The 18,537-nt window shown below is 42.0% G+C and overlaps 1 protein-coding gene across 1 annotated transcript; it reads left to right on the top strand.

Annotated features, from left to right (window-relative positions):
• The first annotated feature begins 3,559 nt into the window (after nucleotides 1–3,559).
• LOC308138866 (poly(rC)-binding protein 3) lies at nucleotides 3,560–18,036 on the top strand. The gene is made up of 13 exons (XM_080508150.1): nucleotides 3,560–3,651; nucleotides 8,876–8,986; nucleotides 9,119–9,142; nucleotides 9,261–9,293; nucleotides 9,394–9,510; nucleotides 9,716–9,847; nucleotides 10,312–10,440; nucleotides 12,282–12,371; nucleotides 12,933–12,974; nucleotides 13,378–13,453; nucleotides 14,866–14,918; nucleotides 16,909–17,078; nucleotides 17,512–18,036. Exons 2-13 carry the CDS (start codon nucleotides 8,909–8,911, stop codon nucleotides 17,870–17,872), a joined length of 1,305 nt encoding a protein of 434 aa, XP_080364276.1. The 5' UTR covers nucleotides 3,560–3,651; nucleotides 8,876–8,908; the 3' UTR covers nucleotides 17,873–18,036.
• Nucleotides 18,037–18,537: the final 501 nt, after the last annotated feature.

Raw genomic sequence — 18,537 nt, 5'->3', positions numbered from 1 at the left:
AACAACTTACTAACTAACTACAGTATAACTAGCTAACACAGTTGCCGTTTACCTATGACCCGCTGAGATGTTTGAGGAAACGATAAAGTTTGTAAATATTGAAAAAAACTAAACAAAAAAAAGCCCTACTGTTACGACTGTTTTCCTGTCACGTGACATCTTTAGACTCCACCCATAATTTTTTTTTCTCAGATTTTTATTTTTTTTTTAATCGATGTTTTTATTTATATATTTTGGAAATGTTGCGCAAAGAAAAAGCAGTTTTGGTTTGTGTTCAGTTGTGGTTGAAGGGAGGAAAAAGACATGCTTTTAATGTCACCTAAACCTTTGTTCACTGTCACGATTCTGAGGAGGAGGTTTGGGTTTTTACAGGACGTAAACAATAGATTTACTATGTATCTCCCCTTTGTTTATAATCAATTTTCACAAATGTCAATACCTATAATAATTTCAGCTATCATGTGAATTATTGTTAAACATGCACAGTCACACACATAATACTTGTAAATTGGATAGAATATTGTAAACTGCACACACTTCTTATAGTATTCTTTACCAGTATCAACAAGGCCTCTGTCAAAATCTGTTTCCATTAGGTTTTTGGAAAGAATAAAAAGAAAATGTAACAGATACAAATCCTGTGTAATTGAAGGTGAGGGTCTCTCTCTCTCTCTCTCTCTCTCTCTCTCTCTCTCTCTCTCTCTCTCTCTCTCTCTCTCTCAATTAACACACACAAGTACTCATCATCATCATTATAATATTTATTATGAATATTAATATTTCTATATTACTCAACTAAATTTTACAATGTATTTAATCAACGACACCAAATCTCAACATACAGGCACAATCTGACTGGAAACAACCAGTTTAAAGATAAAATTCAAAATCTGTCCCTGTGCCAACATGGAAAATATACATCTTTTGAATTCAGGCAGGGCTGTCAACTCTGTGTGTGTATGTGTGTGTGTGTGTGTGTGTGGGGGGGGGGGGGGGGGGCAACAGAAAACAAGGCAGCGTAGTGCACTCGGGATTACTTTACACAATAGAAAAATGACAAATAATTGACAATATTCATGTATATATTCATGTTATGTTTTTTTTACTTTTCATGTTTGGCTGTGACTTTCTATGCTGCTACTGTCAGCTTTCCAACAGAACTTCATGGGATTTAATATCCTGCACATTGACAATAAAGGCATTGTAATATTAATCTTAAATGAAACTTTCAATGAAACAAACTGCTGTTGTTGTTTTGATTCAGTGTAAACATCCAAACACCAGAGAACTCTCGAGGGTCAACAAAAATATATATTACAGAAAATAGCTCAATGGATGTCACAGAACTTAGAAAACAAACAGTAACTATCATTGTGCTTTACTGTATGTGTGCATTGGTGAAAACATGAATGATAAAGGCTGAAGAAGTTACGTCTGAGAGATACAAGAGGGATTGTTTCACACTTTGATGAAGGAAAACTTCAGAGTTGTTGGTATTTATTTCTATGTAACGACGTTGTCACTTCCCCCAGTGGAAATCAATTTGGGCTCCATGTGACTCCTGAACTAAATGAGTTTGACAACCCTGCTTTCGGGAATCACGTGAGAATGCTCGACTGCCGTCAACTATAAAATGGGCACATTGCATTGCTCTGCGTTAATCGAGTTGATCAGATCAACATTGCCGATACCTAAAACCTAAGTAATAAAACTGTTCTTAAAACTGAAGCCTCATCAACCTGAACAGTTCTAATTGTTAATTTGCTGACCAATAAACAACCCAAATGAATGTCATCATTTGGGTTGTTTCAGACAACATATTTGAATTCAATACAGCTTGAAGTAACTGTAACTTGGTAACTCCTCCAACTCCGAGTAATCAGGTCAGTGATCTCGTTACATACAATCTGTCTCTCTTCTTCACTGATGAGTAAAGAGAGTTGAGGGAAGCACTGACCACAGCTGACCTGCTCTCAGTACGCTAAGAAGAATATTGATCAGTTCACACTAATCTTGTCTAATGATTTTTCTTTTACCCGAGCAGCCCTCAAAACAGCAATTACAGATACTAATGAAAGACCCGTGTGTATATCTCTTCAGCCAGTTTTCTTGCTCTTCCAGAATTATTTTCAACTGTCTTCAAAAGTTTATGAGCGCCTTCTTAAGAACGCTTGAAATATACCCCGATAGCGACAACTATAACTGATCACACCAACAAGTCTGAGCAATCACTTCAGAGTAATCCAATTACACCCAGTCCTTAATCTCATTGCCACACAAGGTAGAAAGAGGAGAGGAAATTAGTCACAAGTGATTGGCATAAAACGCCAGATCATCTCACAGTCTCGACACGGATAAAGGAACCGCCACTCAGTCTGTCACATGGCCCCGTTCTTGCCAGTTTTTAACGACACGGCTGCGGTTCTGATTCTGTTTGGCACGTGAAAAACAAACGGTCTCGTCCAAATTTCTGAACTCTACTTGACCCTCCTCTTCCTGTGACCCCCAAACACATGTCACGATAACCGCGCTTTGGACGATCATCTTTCATCTTCCTGTTCTCGTGTGAACATTTTTTACGAAAGAAATACAACTTGGAAGTTGCTCTTTAAGAGGGAAAAAAACAAAAACAAAAACAAAAAAAACCCCGGTTGAGAAGTGAATGGAGCACGTTGCACTCAGATATCTGATCGACAGCCATGAGGCTCACAGCAGTCATCATTGTCTCCGTGCAACACACTGAATCGTAATTAAATATGCCACTTATGCTTGACTGATTCATTTCCTTCACCATTTCGGAGCGCAGCTGAATACATTTTTCTGTGCAGAAGGGCGGTATTGTATCCAGTATGGCCTCATTACGAGGGACGAGGGGCTTGGTGTGGGGGAGGGCAGAGGCCGTGAGGGGAGGGGGGGGGGGGGGGGTCAGGGGTGGGGTGGGGGGGCACCCCATGAAGACATTGTGTTTAACATCGCTAAATACCTCAAACGGCACATTGTCCTTCCCAAGCCTCAATTAGTCGGGTTCCTTGTACAAAGCGATGATTTCATACAGGGAGATTTATTTTTAGAGAAAATCCGGCCCTGTGCAGGCAGGAAGCGCTCTGAAAATCTAATGAAGAACACAGCAGTCATGCAGAGTTGTTAGTCACAAAGCCACATCGCTTAACAAAGCTCCTCTTCACCGTCTCTCTCTGGGTTTTTGAAGGGCTGCAAAAAGGCAGCACCTTCCCGGGTTCTTTCCCCCCTTCCTTTTCTTTTTTTAGGGGTTGTGGTGCTGTAACTGTAGCTCGCTCTATCGGTGCTGGACGGCGTCCAGCCGCAGAGGCTCTTCGCTCTGCCCTCGGGCCTCTTCATGTTCGTGGATCTCCGTGCGGAGGAACGCCTCTTTGGTGGCTGTGACAGGGAGAATTAGGCAAGAGATGCGGGTTCACTTGCCCTGCGTAGGGGCTTATCTTGGGCTAAGCTGAGGGACTAATAGCAAAGCCAGCCTCCGCTCCAGCCGGTCTGAGGGCACAGGGAGCCATCTGTCCACTCTGTGGATAACTGACAACAAAGGGGGCAAACACTGAACACGGACAACCAACTCAAAGGCCGTTCCTTTGGAAGTTATCGGAAATAAAGAAGAGGAGCAAGTATCTTGTGTATCAGGTCAGTATTATCACTAATCATTGCGTTAATTACAGGTCTCCAGCTAAGTTGTAAGTTGTATGACTATGTTATGTTATTCACTGTAAGGTCGTTGTGGACGAGGTTCGCGGTGAGATTTACCAGCAAAGAAAGTTGAAGTTGTTGGATGCTACACTTTTAATGGAAGCTAAAAAATGCGAGGCTGGGTTTTAATGCACCACTCCTGACTCCCATTAGGCTGAGATAATTTGAGTTGCTTGTTTTTCTGCACTCTGCTGTGCTGTAAATGCATTTTGTTGTGCTGTTCTCTTCAGACACAGACTGGGCTGGAATTAATTAACATATTAAACCAGACATGTGATGAATCTCCAATAATGTAACCTTTGTGTTGAGGGAGGAACGCCACGCTGTCAGGCCTCACGCACATCGTCTGATATGTGGTGGCTCACAAAGAGCTAAAAATAGACTTATTTAAGCAGTGATCTCTGTTGGATCACTGAAAACCTTTTTACTGTGGTGAAAATTAGTAATTTGACATGTGTTTAAATATAAAAAGTATATTGTATATTTACAATAATTTATTCTAAACTTCATCACAAATGTATTTAATAATCCTATAAAATTGGACCATTTTTACATTTTCCGTGTTAGTATATCCTTTGTTTTGGCCTCAAATTTTGAATACACTTGAAATCTTTCAAGTAATCCCCTTAGACATTGTTTTCTATTTCCACCAAGGATTAATGCCCTGGTTTTATTTTATTCTTCTAAATGATTATTATTATTTGAAACACACTTCTGCCTGTCGGTATTATGGGAGATGAGTTCCTGTAGATTCTCTTGTTTTATCATGTACACTCTGTGGGTGCTGCTTTTCACGAGCATTTTGTTAGCAAGTCTTGAGTGGGCGCTGACGTGCTAGAGGTGACAGAAATAGGTCAAAAGGGTCTTAGCATTAACCAAACAAATCCCAGCCTATAGGATTAGTCAGAGATGTTGCTGTTTATTTGATGTATTCACTGTAACTTTATGATGATACACAGCGGGGAGAATAGCCGAGTCTCTCGTTAGAGGAAACATACCCTCCACTTATTATATGATGATATTGTTTGGATTAAGTCTTTTAGCTCGATGGAGCACGCGGGAACAAAAACCCTATTATTCACTCGTCTCAGCTGCTAGAAAACCCCGTTTGAATTGCTTGCCATCGCAAATCTAGTGCCACTTCTTATCACTGGCAGCACGTTTGAGTCAATCGCACGCTCATGTTTGGTCTTTGTTTTTTAGGTGTGGGATGGCGACAGAGGGTTCAGTATTTATTGGCTTGTATGAGTATCTAAGCTGGGGTTCGTGGGAAGGTCAGAGATCACGGATGAAAGAAAGGGTTGGGGAAATGTTCGCTTTGTTGCAGCATTATTTGAAAGAGCTGCAGCTTGTTGTCTTAGCTTAGCGTCGCACAAAGATTGGAAGCAGTGTGAAGCAGCTAGCATGGCTCCGTTCAAAGGTCACAAATCTTTAGCTGGGAGCAAGAACAACCCCTGGAGGGCCTGTGTGTTACCTGGAAACTCAGTTAAGGAATAAGACTACAATGTGGGTCGTCCCCCCACTTCTTTATGCGGGATAAATAAAGCAATACTTATGTGTTATGTGTCATGTTTTTTCTATAAAGCTAAGCTAATGTGGCTACCGGGTCCAAAACATATGAAGGTCCAAGCAAAGTTTTCATCAAACGATTGATCAGAATGCAAAAACTTCCCCCACAGATAGCCATGGAGCATTTTTCCTTTAAATCAATTCCTAAAATCTATTAGGACAAAAAACCATTTAGACCCTTTTTCATACCGCAACTTCCTCGTGCAAGAGTACATGCAGTATTTTGACTGGTAAGGATGTTAGGCGTATGTTGATTGGCCACAGGAACTGTCAATCATGGATAGCGCTAGCATAGCGGTCCTTTGTTCACATGAAAAATCCAATTAAAAAATGATGGTGGAGCTGTCTACAAACATCCACGCCGGAGAGCATTGCAGATTTAAAATGAAATATGGCGGTCATTAATAAATAACACGGGGTTCAATGTTTATACTAGTCCTGTTAGCGGCTAATGCTAGAGCGTGTGCTAGCCTCCCGTACTTTCAGGGTCTCAGACACAACATTACGTTACACATGCAGCAAGACTTAACGGTTGACCTGTAATCGTGTCCCTGACAGTGGGATTCTTTTCAAACGCTGGTTGATGATCACTTGGTATTGAACTAAATTAGTGAACAACAACATTTGGCACAATCAAAATCTTGTGGGTGATTCTGGGTTGAACAACAAGCCCAAACAACTGCAAAAATCTCAGTCACATTCAAACTCCAGACTTTTGAGGCCAGTTTCTGAGATACAACATCAATATACGTGTTTTAACAAGGAAAAACGAGTTTTCCCGGCGAGTACTCCTTTGAAACTCTGGAGGAGTTTTGAAATAAACCTTGAATTAACAGTGAATACTCCATCTGTATTTACATCATACGGGTTGTTGCCTTTGTGAATGGGCATTTAGACAAATGGGCTGGGTTACAGAAAGCACAAAAATGTTCCCTTATTTCCGGCTGCTACTCGGTTGTGGATATGCGTAGTTTGTACCTCTTAGCTAAAAAGAGCATTTTATATACTGACAGCATCATTCTGACTTGCACAAAGATGATGCTCTTGCTCTTTATGTGCTCAGAGGTTGTTATGACGGATTTCTCAGCTATCAATGAGTGGGCAGAGTGGAAGATATCTGTAAGTGGATTTGCGGCTCATTGTCAGGCTGCAAATATCTGTCAGCAAGTGTCATAAAGTCTCGCCATTTGTGTTAGTCAGAAAGTATGCTGTGAATATCTGATATAATATTTTCTCCAGCTACAATAGAATTGAATTATGGACATCTGAAGTGCACATTCCGTTTGACCATTAAATGTTAAAATGACTTGCCAGGGTGAATCTATCATCTGCATTAAGGTGTAAGGTGAAGTTTCACGTTTGTCCAAAAACTGAAGTGGTCTCTTTTTAAATTACCTTTTTTTCCCCCCATTTAGATAATACTGTTTGTTAGTGCCAGATTCTCCATCTTATCAGAGCAGCTGTTAAAAATAAATGGAAAAAATCACTTCACGGCACCGAGATGATCTAATAAACACTGTGACCTTCGTTCCTTATAGACTTAAATTCCTCTATCTGTCTGTTATGGAGCAATAAGCTTCTCGTCCTTCACTGCATCGAGACATTCTTTATTTGTTCTGCAAATACAGAGAATTGGACACGCTTCTGCAACAGAGCCGACATTGTGCAGTGTCAGTTTAATATTAAGTGACGACTCTCCCCCTCTGTCTCTCTCTGCTTTGGACACACGCATGCGAGCCACTTCAATCTAATGTCTATCTTTAGTCAAACTTGAACGATCACAGCTAACTGTTTAAAACAAGAACAAACCTGACCGTACACTGGGCCCCTCCTGGAACATTTCTGAAGCATTTCGGTTTCCAACTGGACATGAAATTGCACCCTGCAAGGACAGTGAAACCCCCACACACACACACACACACAATCACACCACTTACTCCTGAGGCCTCTGCAGCACAAGTGGCTTCCTTTATATCTTATCTTTTCTTTGAGAGTCACACAGGTTGTGTTCAGCTGGAACTAAAGACATGGTCCCATGTGAAGATTGCACCCAGTGATAGGCTTATCGTCGCCCCGCACAACAACACGATCAGAAGACAAACAACAGTCTCTTCAGAGACCATCGGTTCCCTTATGATGTTTCGGAACAAGGGGGGAATGGGGCTCTTTCATAAAAGTGGCTGTTGAAACTGTTGGAAGAATTCCTCCTCTCTTCCCCATCCAGCCCCGGTAAAGTAACGATCCATGTCATTCTCAAATAGGGATGAATTTAACCCTCACTGCAGATGGATTTAACAATGGGGGATGCAGTTTTATACCCACTTCAGCAAAGCTTTCACATTTGCTATGTCTGGTAACTCTTTACCAGGAAAACCTCTCTGAGAGCAGGAAATGATGCTGTTCATATTTCCTGCAGCTGCACTCGTCTGACTGGAATACACAGAATAACAGAAGTGTAGTCAAGCCCAAGCAATTGCCGCTATTGTTTATGAATAATTGGAGAAATATCAAAATAGAAATTCCGTCAAAATGTATAATACAACTGACTCCCATTGAAGGCATAATTTAACTCTGTATCATACTGAGCTGTGGCCGGCTACAAACAGAATTAGTGAAAGAGTTTCCAAAACATCCCACAACGTTTATAAGGGTTTGCTATTTCCTCAGATAAATTTTGAACCTGTTTAAAAAATATATAAATCTGGCGACCGTTTCTTGTAAAATAGTTAATAAGTCAGTCGATGCGGATGTCTCAAATCCATCTCAGTTTAATTTACATCGATGAGGAGGAGCCAGAAATGATCCCATTTGCATGTCGGTCAGGAAGGATGGGGTTCCATTTTGCTTTAAGTCTGGTCCCAAAAAAAGAATCCTGGACTTGGAAAGGGACCCCTTGTATGGTCATTAAATCTTGCTACAAAACGAGTGTTGTTCAAGGGTTCTGTAAGAACAACAATAGTTCATTATTTATTCAGTGAATGTTGTGCAAATCTCTAGCGTGTATCATATGACATGCCTTCATGCATTATGACATTTTTTTGTGAACACCATTGCGATTGCTGTTTACAATCCTTGCCGATTTGTGTATTTTCTTGCTTTTTTTCATGCTCACAGACCAATTTTACAGGAGATTTTGTTATGTGTTGCTATATTATCTACAAAATTCAGCGAGTTAAACATTTAGGCCCACTGTTTTTAATCTTGCAATGCAAGTTTCCACCACCAGATGGTGTATTGAATGACTAAAAAGAAGCAGCAGGAGAAATACTGTGGATCACACAGAAAGGACTGAAGCTTTCGGCTACAACACGGCGGTGTCGTCTCCATGAGAAGCAGATATGCTCCCTTCACCCAGTGGACCCAGTCTGAGCTGCTGCTGCTACCAAATAAAAAGAAGAGCTTGAGAGTCAAAAGGCTAAAAGCCAGTTGGAGGACAACGTGACTTAACACCACCATCAAATGCACAAAGCCAGAACTTAGAATAGTCACTTGGATGCTGTGTGTTACTTCTTCAATTTTACAAATCATTTCCCGAATCATTCTGAAGCACCAAAACACTTGTCACACTCCGGCTATTTCTTTCCTTTTGCAGAGTGTTTACTTGGAACCCCGGAAATACACAGAGATGTCTGACAACGAGGAAATGGTTTCAGACGGGAGTCTGAATGTTACACTGACACTCAGGCTGCTGATGCATGGAAAGGTATTTTTCTTTTGCTGTTAATAGCTGGCCGCCGTAATGCCTCTGGTAGTGGCATTTAATGGCATCCCGCGCCAATTGCGAAAATCTGTGGGTTGCCATTTACTCAGACGCTGTTATCTTTTTCATTCACAGGAAGTTGGCAGCATAATTGGGAAGGTAGACGACGTATTTTATAAAGCATCAGCATTCATTGAGTCTCCTTTCCTCTGTGATTGTCTTGTTACGTTCCCTTGATAAACCTAATCAAAGCGACTTCTTTCCCAATTGTTTTCAGAAAGGAGAGACGGTGAAGAAAATGAGGGAGGAGGTGAGTGTTTGCCTTTTAGTTTTTTTTTTTAAACTTGAAAACGCACATCAGACATCGCTCCAAATTGAGTGTCATGCAATTGTGGTGTTTGTGTTTCTAGAGTGGCGCGCGCATCAACATCTCAGAGGGATCGTCTCCGGAGAGAATAGTCACCATCACAGGACCCACTGAGGGCATCTTCAGAGCTTTCTCCATGATTGCGCAGAAGTTTGAGGAGGTAAAAAAAAAAAAAACATGACTGAGACATCATTTTGTCATTTTAATGCACAAAATTTAACAATTTATCTGAAAGTATCACTGCCTGAAAGCTACTGAATGCACCCATTCGTCAGTCTTGCAAAACAGCAAAAAAAAAAAAAAGTTTTCAGATAAAGTTGGTGTTGTATACGGTGGGAACAACATATTTTTGAATCCTCCCTCAGGATATTACTGCGGCGATGATAAACAGCAACGTGACAAGCAAGCCACCAGTGACACTCCGGCTGGTTTTCCCTGGGAGCCAGTGCGGCTCGCTGATTGGCAAAGGAGGCTCAAAGATCAAAGAGATCAGAGAGGTACAGGAGTCTTTGACTTTTTGTTTTTTTTCCAGCAGAAAGTTGTTCTCTCGCAACCAAACAAGGACAGAAAACTTGGTCCCTGCTGCTCTGACACCTTGAGTATCAAATACTGAAGTCAAACTTTTCTTGTTTGTTAAAAGAAGAAGAAGAAGAAGAAGAAACAAATATATATATAAATAAATGGGAGTTTTTTGGGGAGCTGCTGATAAAAAATCCCTCTGATTATGCTGGTAAAGATCAGCGGAGGCTGCACACTCATTCTGAATGGACAATATTTGTGTGCGCCTCTTCAAATATTGGAGCACACATTGCTATTTGGCTTGCAGCTGCTCACTGCATGTCAAAATGTGTTCGGGGTAATTTGTGGGTGCTTGAAACAGCATTTCAATTTGTGCTATCCCCCCCCCCCCCCCCCCAGCAATAAATAGTCTTTGTTTCCTCTGTTGTCTGGTGATGTAAAGACCACAGGCGCTCAGGTTCAGGTGGCAGGAGACATGCTGCCGGACTCTACGGAGAGGGCTGTCACAATCTCTGGCACTCCACAGGCCATCACTCAGTGCGTACGACACATCTGCTCCGTGATGCTGGAGGTAAGCGCTGTCGGCCAAAGATGATTTTCATGTTCAACCGCTCTGTTTAACCATCAAGTGTGTCAGATTTATTCAGGATGTGGAGGCACAGCCGAGGCTGGACCTCGACCACCACATCTTAGTAACCGTTCCAAATGACACAATCAAGATTTATATCCGCAGTTTCTTCCCCAATGAGGTTTCATTTGTTTCGTTGAACTCGGGGGGGGGGGGGGGGGGGGGGGGGTTGCATGTTGAATGCTGTCAGTCCAGTTGAACATTTCTATTCAGCTCTCATTCAGTATCGCAGGAATTGGGTAAGAGGGATCATCATCGCTCGCTCAATAAGCCCTCATCCCAGGCACGCATACATACTGACTCATGTTTTATATGAAGTAATATATATATTTCATCTCTGTATCACATGTTGGGAATTGCAAAGAGCCAAAATATCTCCATTAGGTGTGATGGAAGAAAACATGCATTCTTTAAATGCCTGTACTACTTCCTTGTGGCCATTGACATGATGACAAATGAGCAGTTGTCATGCTTTTTAGATAAACTGAGTGAAGAAAATTACTCAGCTAAAAATAGTAAAACACCATAATTGAGGCTTTGAAAAAAAAGGTTTATGTTTATAGCATTTAAGTAATGATACATAATTTTATAGGGAAAGAATAATAATAACATCAATGAGGAAAATATTGATGGGGGTGTAATAGAGTATCGCAGTGTTAATGGCATTTAATTATCTAGTTCAGTGGCTAAATAAAATACAGTTTTCCATCATTCAGGCTTAATATGTATGAGATAGTGTTTGTTTTTTGTTTGTTTTTAAAAAACAATCTGTAAGGATTTTGTTGTTTCATCTCCATCCATCCAAACAATCACACACACACACACACACACACACACACACACACACACACACACACACACACACACACACACACACACACCTCGGGCCAATTTAGCGTCACCTGGAGGAAACCCACACACGGGGAGATCATGCAAACTCCACACTCCACCCTGGGAGAGCGAACCACAGCGTCACCGTCTTATCTTCGACTTCTATATTGTGCTTCTGTCATAATTACTGCAGCCACTAGAGGTCAGCGCAAGCCTGGACAGCAGGCTTCAACAAGCTGTTAAAATATAACAATGACTCTTCAATTGAAAGTGGAGGAGTCGACTAATAACTTCCACTCCATTTTCCCTCGATGCAATGCAAAGTGAAGTGAAATCAGTATTTAGAGCAATAATACTTTGAAGATTGTATTAAAAAAAACCCTTTCAGAACTCAGATGTTCTGACTCAAACCCTTCTGACTCGTCCAGAAATTCTCATTGATGTTGACATTAGGGACCTGAGGGGGTCGTACCATTAGATCGAGGAATCCAAACTTGTCTTGGCACCCCTATTGGTTCACTATATGAGGATTATTGTGCTTTGCTACAGAGTGAACCTGGATATCAGATATTGTTCTTGCGTGACGAAATTGTAGCATTTCTATTTGTGCAGTCACACTGGTGTTCTAAATTTCCTTCAGTCTGGTCTGCCTTGATTTTACAACCAGTTCGAAAAGCTTTTTTTTTTTTTTTTTTTTTTTTTTTTAGCTTTCACTTGGATTCATTTAACAATTTTTATCAGACATTGCCAGGCGCAGCAGCACACGGTCGTGGCATGTTCAAGCTGCCTCTAGCAGCAACACATGTTTGCATTTGACTTTACAGCATCTGCTTGACCTCCTTTTATCCCGTTCAAAAACTTGCCAGTTCCGTATTTTCAGCTCAGCTCGCACTGGTTTTCGTTCTTTTCTCACCTGCAGCAATGTTTCTCTCTTTTTTGGACTGTGTTTGTAGTCTCCACCAAAAGGAGCGACTATTCCCTACCGTCCCAAGGTCATACATGTTGGAGCTCACGCTGTACTAGCACCACAACACTCCGCGCAGGTAAGAGCCCAGACGAGTGGATTTCTGCTTTTCATGGATTAAACAACAACAACAACGACAGGCTTCTTATTTTGTGAGGTCTCAGAGATCATTAAGCAGAATCTCACCACTAGAGGGAAACATCTGTATAATTATACAGCAATAAGCTCCTCACGTTGTAAATATCCAGCATTTACATTAATAATACCCCTACGGTGTGATACCTGGGAGACGTCGTGGCGAGAGCTTGTGTTTTTGTCCACAAGCCGACGAGCTGCCATTCTGCATTTGGTACAGTCTGCTTTGACCTATCCGACATCTGTTTATGTTATTGGATTTTTTTAGTCATGCTCAAGGAAGTGTAAAAACAACACCAACAATAACTAAACAGCAGATGACATTTAGATGGAACTCAATAAGATCTATATGCATCAGAGGTATGGAAACGAGGACAGGATTGGATTTTTCACCGCTCTGTGCTCACTCTTCATGCTATGTGACAAATTCATATTCCAACTGACATGTAACAGCATGTCTGCGCCGCCCAGTTATATAACCGCAACTCATCTGTCGTTCTTCCAGGCCTTTGCAATTCCAGGGCAGTATGCTTTTGCACATCAGGACGTAAGTATTTGACTCATTTGAGTGACTGACGTCTGTCCTAATGACCTACACCCTACCCACCCCCTACAAGCCACCAACACGCCCTCTTTGTGCCCTGTACTCAGAGAAGATGAAACTTCAGTAACCCCGATCTGTTGACATTACTAACACTAACCCACAGTAGCAGCATGCTTAGATTGAAATGGAAATCGAGACCTTTAAGATTTGCTGATCAGTTGTCGCTCCGCAGCCGACGATGTGACTACATATTCAGACGACTGCCATGAGAAGCCAGCACGCTTCCTGAAGGAAACCAATCTCTGTGATGTTTGTGAACTTCAGACTGGCTCTGTATTGTAGCTGTCAGCTCCTCTGAAATAATCCAGTTTGATTGGTTAGCTCTAACTTCCTTCCTACCCTGCAGTTGACCAAGCTTCACCAGTTGGCTATGCAGCATATCCCCCTCCCTTCCCTTGGGCAGAGCAACCCTACCTTCCCTGGTACGTACCCACGGCTCCCCGGGGAAGTCCATCTATCCCTCTGTCTTCACTCCTCTTCGAATCACACCATCAAACACCCCTGTCACTTCAGCGAGGATCAAGGATGTCTTCATTCTCAGAGTTTGCAGACTCTCACAGGTTTTTTGTTTTTTTTTAGCAGAAGGTGGCTTGCTCGAGATGCATATATCACCAAAAAAATATACCTAAAAAAAAAAAAAAAAACGCAAAAAAGAAAGAAAGAAAATGTTCTGCATTTGTGTCTATGTGTGCCGGAAAAATAACATTAAAAACAAATGAATTGTGAAAAGGACAGTGAAGTTTTGAGGTTAAGCCGCCACACTTTTTTTTTTTCTATTTATTACCAACAATCTTCAAAGTTATTCCCTGAAATATTTATAATCCAAAAGAACGCGTGACAGACTGAAGCCGGCACCATGAAATGCTAAAGAGCAACAGACAGGAGGCTTTCTCTGAGAGGGAAATGTGAAAAAATGACAGAAATATTTACACTTTCGTAAATATTGAACCATTTCTCACCATTTCTCACACCCTCCTAAAAATATTCAGCTCCATTTGCCCGATTTCCCCCTCTCCACAAAACAAATCCTAATCTCTCGACCCCCCCCCTCCCCCCCCTCCTCCTCCTCCACCTCAACAACGTTTCTCCTCTGAACCTAACACTGTCTGGGCCAGACCACTCCCGACCTCAACCCCACGTACTCATGTAATCTGCCACAACTAACGCAATGCAACACCTCGCAATGGTTCCATTGTCCTCAAAGTGTCGGGGGTCTCCTCTAGGGGGGGCGCCAGAGAGCTTCGGGGTGGGTTCAGCCTCAGGGGAGATGTGGGGTTATTTATCCGCCTTTTTAAAATAATTTTGAGAAGGAATTATAATGAATGCAGATAAAACAGACGTTTTAATACGTTACATGAAACTGCCGAATTGTATGTAATGACACGCCAGATTTCACAATGAAAGCTTCTCGCTGGCAGGATAATTGTTCTCTTTTTTAATCACCTGTGGATCCCAGCTGTTAACATCTTATAACGAGGAAAAGATGAAGAAGTCTGGCATCAAACTAAAAAACAACTTGGGAGACAATCTTCCCACACTTTGAGAACCTTTGTAAGACAGGCAGGAATCGATGTGACACTGACAGTCACGACGTAGCTTTTCGGATCACAGCAGCATAAATTCTGTGCAAAGACTTTGTCCTGAATGTGAACACACTGTATTAGTCTATTTAGAAAGTTGGTTTGGGTTTTTTTTGCCTGTATACTATTTTTAATGTTCTCACTTTAGCAGTGTAACAGTGATAACCTAGACAAAGTAGGGCAACTTGTCATGCCATGAAAGTGGAAGCCATTAGCGCCATACTGTTACTAGCACTCCTTGTCCTACTTTGCAGGATTGGATGCATCTGCCCCCACAAGTTCACAAGAGCTGGCAGTACCTAATGATGTAAGTGCCACATTGTTTGTGTTCTTCCAGCGCTGAAAACCTACACAGATAATCCTTGAGCTTCTGACTTCATTAAAACTTTCTAGGAGGACATCTGTAATGAGGATTTTTTGTTTTTGGATAGGGGGGTGGTGGGGGGGGGGGGGGGGGGGGGGTGGAGGGGTTGGGTTGCATAAGCGTTTCACCTTTTTCACTGCAGAATAATTGTTTTTTTTTGTTGTTTTTTTTTTGCTGACATAGTTGATTGCGCGTATTCACACATTCAGACATTAGTATAATGCCAGTGTTAGCAGTATTATTGAATATTGCATAAAATGAAGAGAATTCTGGCTGGTACACCAATCGAAGGCTGTTTTTACGGGCTCCGCAGCTAATCTGCTTTGGGCAATACAGGTTTTATCTGTACTGAATCAGGTCAGAATTACATATAGCGCTACAGCAGATATCCTGGAGAAAGATTCATATATTTCAACAGACGTACATGAAATACAATTGAACTTTTTGCTTGAATATTAAGAGGGTTGTTTTGGAGGGATGCACGTATCGCCTCGTCCAGGCCGGGAAGCCTGAACAGGGTCACTTTTCACACTTTTTAACACTTTTCCTCATGCGTGATTGCAGGAAAATAACAGGTTCTGTCATTTTTGTGGGGTTCGACTGTTTCTCAGGTCAGAGCGGTGTCTTCCTGGAGTCTTGCTGTTACTAGGCAACCGGTGGAGACTCTTGGAAGTCTCTGTGAATCCATGAAATGGTCGAGCACGCAGCCCATATTTCAAATCCACAATTACACAGCTTATAATGTGCAAAGGAATATACAAGCCGGATATGGCTTGGTAATTAGTGATTTATGAAGACACTGGTATGTGGATTTTGTTTAGTTCTAAGGTTTTTGTTTCTCTCAAAGGCTTCCTTCACCTCTTCAACTATTATACAGTATTTCATAAAGTCAAAGGCAAAATTGACTTTATAATGGCTTTCTAATAGTAATATGTGTTCCTGCAGCCTGTGTATGAGTGAAGAAAGTCTGTCATCTGCCCCCCCTTGCTTTTACTCCACTTTTCAAATAGGCCAATCTGAGATTTTCCTTTCATGATGTCAACAGGGGAAATAACCACACCCACAGGTGGCGGATACTCACTTTGACTCTCCCTTAGCTCTGTCCTCTAAAATTACCAGCAGACGCCATTTTTCCTCCACGCAAATACGAGCAGAAAACTGACAGGGAATCGGTGTGGGCAGACACAACTCATTGTATAGACACAGAAACAGCCTGTTCTCTGTAGCGCTCACTAGAGGGACTTTTAGACTGGCTAAAATTCAGGACCAGGGCTGGAATTTGTGAAATAAATCTTGAGTACAATGTTATTGGACCTCTGACAACAATGTGAAACTGTTGAAAAAACGTTTAATATTGGTTCAGCTTCAGCAATTTGGATGCTTCTCATTACCATTTAAAATTGTTTTTGCCAGTTATTGCAATACTCATAATATGTGAACTGTGGAGCTTTGAAGAATTTCATTAAGCGGGAATAAATATTTCCGGCATGTGTCCAGTTGTGGGAGTTTGGGAGTGGAGTTTGCATGTTCTTACTGTGCGTCTGTACGTACGTATGTATGTATCTGCATATGTATGGATGAATGTGGGGGGGAAAATGATCTCTTAAATATAATCTTTATTGCAGGATGCTGTATATTTTATGAAATGATTTGAAATAGTTCAGTTTCCTGTGCAAGAGGTCTTAAAAAATATATAGAATTATTCATCAGGATGTTCCCTGTACAGTAGGAAAATATTGTGCTTTTGAGAATCAGATGTGTTTTACTGGTGTAATGCAGTTTCCTCCAGATGCAGTATTACAGCTGAGAATGTAGCTTTCCTGGATTTCTTCGGTTTTGCTATCAGTAGAAAAAAAAAGAAAAAGAAAGAAAAGAAAAAAAGCACACAAACATGAGCTCTGTAGGCATTTACATGTTCCCCTCCCTTTCCTAGTTTATTGGCTGCATAATTGGACGACAAGGCAGCAAGATCAATGAGATTCGCCAGGTCTCTGGAGCACACATCAAAATTGCCAGCGCCACTGATGGCTCCGCCATGCGCCAAGTCACGATCACGGGCTCGCCGGCCAGCATCAGCGTGGCCCAGTACCTCATCAACGCCAGGTAAGACATTGCACAGGTCATCCACGTCCAGCAGGAGCTTCACGTCACACCCTGATCATGAAACAGCCAGACATCATGCTTTGCTTTTTTTTTTTTTTTTTCTTTTACGAGGGCAGAGTTATTGTGCTCAGGGTGAGGCTGGATTTGTTCCACCCTACTGCTCCGTTCTTTTGACTGCATTAAAATCCTTTATTGTCTCTGCTTTCTAACACATTCCTTCTTTGATTCTTATGTTTTCTCCTCTCTCTCACCTCCCTTCCTTTTTTTTTTTTTTTTTTTTACATCTCACCCCCCCCCCCCCCCCTCCTCTCCCTCCCCCCTTTTCATTTTTCACTCTCTTCTCTTTAACTCTCCACCAACTACCTCCACTTCAACCCCCCCCCCCCCCCCCCCCCCCCCCCTCCTCCACCTCCACCTCCACCACGACCTGCAGCTTAGAGATGGCTAAATACACCATGCAGGCCGCTTCCTCCGCGGCCCCAGTTGACCTCAACATGAGCTTCTCTCAGTCCACTGCCACTCCCTCCACAGCTGCTACCTCTATGGCCGTCCTGGCGGCCGCCACCCAAGCCCCCAACACCATTAACGTCCACTCTCCCTCCGGCCTACCAGCCATGCAAAACCCGCACTACGCCGTCCCCGTTTCCAGCCTGCTTGGCATGAAAACTCTCCCCGTGCTGGCCGTCCACGCGGCAGCCGCTTCCGGGCTAGCGCAGGGTTTATCCCCTTACACGGCAAAAATACCGAATTCCGGCATCAAGAAATCCGACCGGCAGAAGTTTGCTCCTTACTGACGCCTCTTTTCCACTTTGACTGCCACGTGACGGCAAGTCATTTCATATCGAACCCATAGGCTTAAAAATAACTTACACCTACATGCTGTCGGAATGGCATTTGTTTTCCATAAATCAGACGGATATGAGACACAGACTGAGGGGAATATGGAAACATGTCCTCGCTAATTAAGAGGCGGTGGAGGCGCATATTAACTCAGTATTATCTTATGGACATGCATAACAATTAATGTGGTAACTCAGGCTTGTATTAATATCCAATGGAGAGATTTTTTTTTTTTGAATGGATTCACGTTGCAGAGCTTTATGTGAAGACTTACTCAAGGAGATGTGTTTACCATGATGCAATGCTGACTTAGTTTTCTACCTGTGTAGCTAGTTTTTTTTGTTGTTTTTTTTTAGAAAATGCAAACTAGCATCATGAGATGTGGTGCTTCGTTGGCAGCAGGCTGTTAAAATGTTTTTTTTTTGTACAATAGAAGTCAGTGTGTTCAGTTTCTTTTTTCTTTTTCATTTAACGAGGATTGCTGCACTCTTCTGTCATATTCCCCCCCCCCCCCTTTCTTTCACTTTAGGCTCTCATCAGTGCTAACAGGCTTGGGTGTTCTCTAGTAGCGTTGCACTGTTGCGGTTCTGATGGGATTATCTTAAAGCCACATTGGATT

The sequence above is a fragment of the Blennius ocellaris genome, assembly GCF_963422515.1.
Source record: "Blennius ocellaris genome assembly, chromosome: 13".
Taxonomy (NCBI): domain Eukaryota; kingdom Metazoa; phylum Chordata; class Actinopteri; order Blenniiformes; family Blenniidae; genus Blennius; species Blennius ocellaris.
This window is presented reverse-complemented; position numbering and strand designations above follow the sequence as displayed.

Coding starts and splice junctions, on each gene's coding strand:
- LOC308138866 (XM_080508150.1), top strand. CDS start 8,909: ATGTCTGACAACGAGGAAATGGTTTCAGACGGGAGTCTGAATGTTACA. Junction 9,511..9,715: donor TTGCGCAGAAGTTTGAGGAG/GTAAAAAAAAAA, acceptor ATCCTCCCTCAG/GATATTACTGCGGCGATGAT. Junction 12,372..12,932: donor CACCACAACACTCCGCGCAG/GTAAGAGCCCAG, acceptor TCGTTCTTCCAG/GCCTTTGCAATTCCAGGGCA.